This window comes from Crassostrea angulata, chromosome 1 (assembly GCF_025612915.1).
Source record: "Crassostrea angulata isolate pt1a10 chromosome 1, ASM2561291v2, whole genome shotgun sequence".
Taxonomy (NCBI): Eukaryota; Metazoa; Mollusca; class Bivalvia; order Ostreida; family Ostreidae; genus Magallana; species Magallana angulata.
The window spans coordinates 32,917,479-32,924,745 of NC_069111.1; the positions used below are offsets into that span (position 1 = coordinate 32,917,479).

At 35.2% G+C, this 7,267-nt stretch overlaps 1 protein-coding gene across 1 annotated transcript; it reads right to left on the minus strand.

Moving 5' to 3' along the window:
- Positions 1–1,567: 1,567 nt before the first annotated feature.
- LOC128164730 (uncharacterized) lies at positions 1,568–3,972 on the minus strand. Its single transcript, XM_052828728.1, has 3 exons — positions 3,139–3,972; positions 2,306–2,489; positions 1,568–2,132 (listed from the first exon to the last, which is right to left on the minus strand). Exons 1-3 carry the CDS (start codon positions 3,429–3,431, stop codon positions 1,608–1,610), a joined length of 1,002 nt encoding a protein of 333 aa, XP_052684688.1. The 5' UTR covers positions 3,432–3,972; the 3' UTR covers positions 1,568–1,607.
- Between the last annotated feature and the right edge of the window lie 3,295 nt (positions 3,973–7,267).

The following is a 7,267-nucleotide window of genomic DNA, read 5'->3' on the forward strand; positions in this document are numbered from 1 at the left end:
TATCTCATGTTGTTTTTTTTCAAGCTGGTCTAATTTAATTACGGTGGGTTGATTTGTCTCTACTATAAATTTATATATTTACATTCTTCTGTGTTATTCCATTAAATTCTGTAATTTGTATTGATTTATTTAAGTAAAAAAATTGATTTGATTTTATCAGTAAGGGAAATTGGGAATGTAAATATAAGCATTAAATGATTTATTTTGATGTCCTGGAGTCAATAACTGCCGTCAGGTGAGCAGACAAATTGAATAACGCGCGTTAGAATATCTTAGGTGGGTGTATTTTTCCAAGCTGGTCTAATTTAAATATAGTTGGTTGATTTGTCTCTACTATAAATCTCTTTATAAGGATTATTTTGAGACTATTTTACTAACTAGTTAGTATGGACCATAGTTCCTTAATAATTGCATGTACTTTAAGACAGCATTTTCATGACAGTCGGCTTCAGTTGTTGTTCTTATAATACTCGCCGTCTATTCAATGCGATTGCAGTTAAAAAACATCCAATCATTGCTTGTCATTTCCATCAGCACCCTTCTATAACCCCCCCCCCCCCCAAAAAAAAAATCGCGAAAGACTTCAATGTATCATAGAGTAAACAAAATAAAATTATGTTTTTAAATGTTTGGTGGTAGTCTTATTTTTTATGGTTATTTGCAAAGAAACGTTTCCACCATGACAACCCCCCCCCCCCCCAAAAAAAATTAAACGACAGAAGGAGCGAGCTTACCCCCTCCCTTCTCATATTATACATATATTACATGGCTTCGAGGGCGACATACCAGAATATTTGCCCCGAGGTGACAGGAAAGCCCTGGAGTGTTATGTCGCCCGATGCCGAAGGCAGAGGGCGACATAACACTCCAGGGCTTTCCTGTCACCGAGGGACAAATATTCTGGTATTGTCGTCCGAGAAGACATGTAATATAAGTTATATAACATTTTTAAACAAATCAAACTCGGGTTATCAACATATTTATTTAATTCACAAGGCAGAGGCAAATGTTTTTAAAACACTCACGCTTGAGTTTATCACTTTTGTCGTATTTGCCGAGATCATCTGAATTAAGATGAACAAACCGCAGATGTTGGCCTGACATGTTTAAAATTCGCGGATCTGTTTACGTTTGCTTGGGTTGAATTTCGAACCCGACGTAATTAATATGCAGAATTCTTGCACGCGATGGTGATATTACAGTTTCGGGAGGGCAATATAACTATTTCCTGTGAAATATAACTGTTTCCGGGAGGGCAATATAACTGTTTCCGGTGTGATTCAGCAATTTTCAGGGCATAGTAATAAAATTATCTCATTTGTGACATAACGAGAAAACTTATTCAAAAATGTTATATAAACAAATAATAATGACTTAATGGCCAATGAACAGATTTGAAAATTATAGAAACGGGAGGCATGAATAAATTTTGATTGCGCAGACTCGCATTTTGAATTACTCTGTCTTTTGAAATGTAATTACCTAATGTTTAGGTTTGTACAATTGTCAACAAGTAGTAAAAATAAGTCATAACAAATCAAAGAAACGAATTAGTTGACGGGTAACACATACTGTACCCATTTATTTAACATTGGATAATATTCAAGCTATCTTCTCCTTTGTTGAATAGTTTCTGCGTATAGTATAAGGAAGAAAAGCAAACTGTACAGCAGCATATAAGGGAAAAATCCATTAGCAATCAGCATGATTGAAAAAGTATAGCCGCACCAGATCAGCGCCATTATTGATCGATTCGGGGAACGGAACATGTCTTGACACGTGAATGCAACGTCTGCTAAGAAATTCCGAAAACTTCCCCGGAGGCCTAGCATCCTCATTCGACCTCGACCTTCCCGGATACCGATATGAAAGTCAAGGTCATCCGTATCCTCTGAAGACGTGTCGACTGTATAGTCGCTGTCCTCTGACGACAAATCCACGCAGGACAATGACGACACGCTGGTTGCGACGTCGGAGAGGAAGGAAGAAACGTCAAGTCTAGTGGTTACGTGATTGTACTCAATGGCCGACACGGACGGATTTTCGTCTGACTTTTCCTCTTCTTTTTCTTCTTCGTCTTCTGAGTTTTGACAACCGATTGATCGTACTTCTAATTGATGCATTTCTCGAACCTACAATGTTGTCATAGAGGGGAAATGATTTCAAGAAATGACCAGCTATACGTATTTTTTTCATTCATAAATAACTGGAGAAAAATTGTGTGCCTTTTGAGCTTTGATTTTATTCTTATTGTCAAAAGGATGGGACGAGGCAAACCATAAAATATCGACTGTTTGAGTCTTACTTGATTTCTCTCCTTTTTCCAGTGGTTGACATATTCTTGAATGGCAAAGTTGACACATGCGTGTCGTTGCAGAATATATCGAACGCGCATGGGCGACCTACATGTCGGACAAGGAAACTTTAAAAAGGAAAGCAGAACATGCTCATTGTTGTCTCGGGCTACTTTGCAGACTTTGTACAGACATCTAAAATTAAAGAAGTCAAATCACTGATAGATGGAAAATGTTGAATTTGTTACGTAACTTCTTGCCGATCGATCATAATGCTTATAATAAATCACAAATTATTAAGAAGTGATTCATACAAAAAAAAATTATATACAAGAATGAAAACCGTCATATCATGTGATTACCAACGACAGGTAGGGGCTAATCGTAATGTATTTGAATTCAACTCCCCGAGAATTTTGACATTGTTTGAATATCAACATTTTGACAATTATCTGAGCAAAACAGGGGCCGGGTACTAGTATATAGATTCTCATCGGGCAATATTTCGTCCCTCGAGGGCTAACATAATCAATCATTATGTTGCCCTCAATTCAAGTCAATACATGTACATTTTGTATTTGTATAATATGCCCCCTCCCCCTGTTTGAACATGTGTCTATGGTTCATTGACGACAAAGGATACGTTATTCTCTTTTTCACTACTTTTTTCTTTTAACGTACCCCTGAGGCAATTTATCTTAGAATCTGGTTTTTTAAATCGAACTAGCTTAAATTGAAACGTATAAAATGATTGCGTTGTCTTACACTGCTTTGAAATGTAACGTGAACTGTTAGAATTTCATGTTGAAATATTTGTGTCATACATAGTTAAAGAGGTACCTACCTCATGCAAAAACTATGGCCGCATTTAAGAGTATGCGGTTTGTTGAAGTAGCCCCAGCACACGCCGCATTTTAAGGCCTTTATCACCTCTGTTGGGGATAGCTGTTTGGCATCCGACATCTTTTGTATAGAATGTATACATGTCACCGAACCACGGCAACTATAATAACCTGGAAGTAGCGTGACGCTACCTGGTTTTACGCCTATGACGTCATATAACTGTACACCGACTGTTGGAAAAGACGTTGATGTTTTTGTATTGTAAACATGGAAAGAACAGATGCTGTTAAACATGGAGACGGGGAGGATTTGAAACAATTTTTCAGATTAATGAATAAGCTTCGATCCAATCAGACGGAATGCAGTGAATACTTCGCCAGAGAGAGCAGCTCCTTTGAAGAACTTAGACAGCGGGTCCTCAAGTTGATCGAGGAATCCCGCGAACTCCAAACAAGGACCGAAAATCTTAGATGTGGATTCAGGGAGATAGACGAAAAATTTAAATCTATCAAGAAGATGCTATATAAAGATTTTGGGCTGCAGGCGGAAAAACGTCTGCAAAACTTGGAGGAAGTGGCGTACATGAACGGACTAATAACTCATCTACAGGAGGTAGACAAGGGGCTGACCTATCGGCCTGTTTATGTGTCGGATCCGGCGGAATATGACGACGAATGTCAGAGAACTCTCAACGACTGAAAAAAAAATCCGAAAAAGTGGAACTAGCGTAATTAATACACTAATTGATTTTAAATATTCAAAATATTATACTATAAACTTATTCTCTTTTTTTGTTTATTTGTTTGCTACTGTGATTCAAAAAGACTAAATATAAAAGATCCTCTGAACATGATGGGTTTTTTTTAAAATCCTATGTCCATGCATTAAAATAGAATAGACAGACCTTTGTATAATGCCATGGTATTTGTGGAAACAATTTTTAAAAAATTGGAAAAGAACAATACTGATGGTAAAAGAAACAATAATTTTCGTTTGAACATACTTTTCGGGTATAAATTCAAAATTTACAATAGAATAAAATGTATGTTATTTTAGTCTGTAACATGTTATTGCTTCCGTCACTTTTTGATGATTTTCTTTTTTATGATTATGATAAACATAACGTTACCTGTCCATGAAGTACAATTCAAAATCGACAAAAGGGGAAAAATCCAAAATTTCTTCATTGATACGTCATTTGTGTTACCCGGAGATTTTTACAGGAACAAACGTCGTACGGAGATTCAAAATGGGAAATGTTTACATATTTTCTCCATTCGGAAGTACTCGTGACACCTCGCACAATTTTTAACGTTATCATCATCCGGGGTACTTTCATGTCTTTTGGAATGCAAAATCCCCATAGACTCTCTATTTTTGGTTGTCACACAGTGTATTAACACATGAAGCGGTAGCGGAGACGTTTTAAAACAGATATCTGGGCTCTTTTTTCTGAAGTTCGGGCGCAAATGTATTTATAGTTTTCGAGATATTACGAACAAGTGGCGGAAGAAGAAACTTGGGACAGAGTATAGTTGTGTCGTTTCATTAATAATTACCAGCATTGGATTTTTACACCTCACTCAGTGCAGGCTCATTGTTCACAACTGGTGTCCCTTTTAACTATTTTGAATGTTTAACTCACGTTTCGTACATGACTATTCTCTCTTCTTCTAGAAAGCCAAAATGTTCCTGTCGTACAATTTCAACGCTAACATTATATGAGAATTTTGCCAAACGAATATAAAATCAATGCTCCAACGGAAAAATAAACGTAATCTTGTTTTAAAAATCTAACAACTCAGAAATGCTATCTTATTAATTGAATATAAAGATAATTATTATTCTGTTTCAATCAGAACACTCCCGCCATTTCTAGAAACCTTCTGTGCAGCCATGTCCCTTCAATCATTAGCTCACATCAGCTAAAAGCTCATTTGAGCTTTTCTGATAACTTTTTGTCCGACGTATTTTGGTCCGTTCGTACGTTTGTAAACTTAATATATTTTCGACTTTTTCTTCAGAACCACTGGACCAATTTAACTAGGCTTGGCTCAAAGCATTAATGGGTAAAGAGGATTCAAGTTTGTTAAAATAAAGGGCAATGCTCAATATGTGATACGATAATGAAATCATTCTGTTTCAAAAGGGGCTCGGGGTTTAACATGAGAATATCTGGAGAAAAATTTGAAAAATTATACAGGATCTCTTCTTCTACATGTACATGGTGTGATTTTTTAGCATATGACTCCCTAAAGCTGATTTTCTTATGGCAATTGATGTTCAGGTGAGCGATGTGGTCAAAAGGCCTCTTGTTATTACAGTGTTATTTAGTAAATCTTATTGCTGTTTTAACTCTTCATATTGCAATCATTCAGTACTGTTTTTATTTTCGTCAGTGTTACTGTAGCGAGATAGTCTCCTTCTTTGTACCTAAATACCAATGCATAAAAAAATTCTTATGCTTAAGCATATTCTTAAGTACATAATTTGTACTCAGTAGATAATTGAAATTTGACTGAGCATATTGCTTAGTGTGTTGCGTAAAACAGTTATTTTGTTGTCATCGTTATGCCGTCTTATCCCAAGTCACAGGAGATACAGTATTCACAAGGTCGCTCTCCCTTCCAGGTTTGCCCATTGTGTTACAAAATCGCCATCAGCAGTATAACCTGGTCGTTGGGAAGTCTTAAAATGAGATTGGAAATTTACGACAAATTAATCTGCTATTTCGTTTATCGTGAATTAGGTTTGTTTTTGTTTTTGTTTTTTGTTATTTGCACATGTTTACATTTCACCGGCAACACTATGTTCAACCTCGAAACTCTTCTGATGTTATCGCAGTCGTTGCATTCAATTCAAAGCCCGGACAATTGCAAGTTTTGTTAGATATTTCGTTTCATAATACAATATCCATTGCATGAAAATTATAAGTCTCTAGTAGATTAAGTAAAACACCAATAAGCATCCAGAAGCAGAGGAACTCGAGAGTTTAAAAAAGTATCAATACAGATACGCATGTTCATTTTGCATACTTTCCTCTGTGTTGATTCTTTCGACGTCCATTATAAATGCAATTAAATTTTAGGTATAATCATAAACAATGATTTCCCTCTGAATTACTAGTATATCAGCAGTTTTATTAGTTTCATTGAAGGCTTCTAGTTTTAAGGTAGCCCTCGGGTTTGCTGACGTCTTCATAGGAATCGACGTAAAAGTTGACCGTGTTAGCAAAAGCATATATTTTTTCAACAAATTAGAAATAATGCTGTTTATACAAATATCTAATTATCAACTAATAAAAACTAAACAATATGACATAGAAGGTCACATTTTATTTTAATAAGGTGGAACTGTTCTATCTAAAGTAATGTTTTAATATATTTAATAGGCAACTAAATGAATTGGTACTTATGCATACTTCGCTGCCTTTACAATTAAAAATTTAACTTTTTATTCTCAACTACTGATGTAAAGATCATAATGATAAAAATCCTTAAGCTAATTATCAAATACAATTAAAAACATTTTGTCGAAATTTTTTGGCAATTATTTTTGCATGCGTTGATTCAGTTTAATGAAAAATAAAATAAAAATAATATTTCTTCTCTTTACATCCTTGCATTATTTGCATCTGTGCATTCGATAATATTTTTGAAATTGATAATAATATGTTGTGAAGGAAGGATATAAAAACTCGCATCTGATATACTGTGGTTTCATTTATATTCAAGGGTATCAATTTTCGTGGATAAAGTGAAAATCACAGTTTCAAGAATACGTAAATTCGTGGCCAATAACCCTATCAATACAAAATGTTAATAGAAATTGCACTTCAATGAACATTTGATTTCGTGGATCAACTTAACAACGAAATCCACGAAAATTGGTAATACGTATATTGATGAAACCAAGTAGCTATACTTTTTAAAGAAAAATTCGATTTCTAAAAAAGCTGTTTCTTTTAATAGTGGCTGATATATTTATTATATGGACAGGAGACCCTCCTTTTATCTGAGACGTACTACACCTTTTTCCTTTTTATCGATCCCAAGACGCAGTTGTTATGTCATTCTGTCCATTTGCATATTGAGCTGACTCGATAAAAACCGCGCCACGTATGCATTATT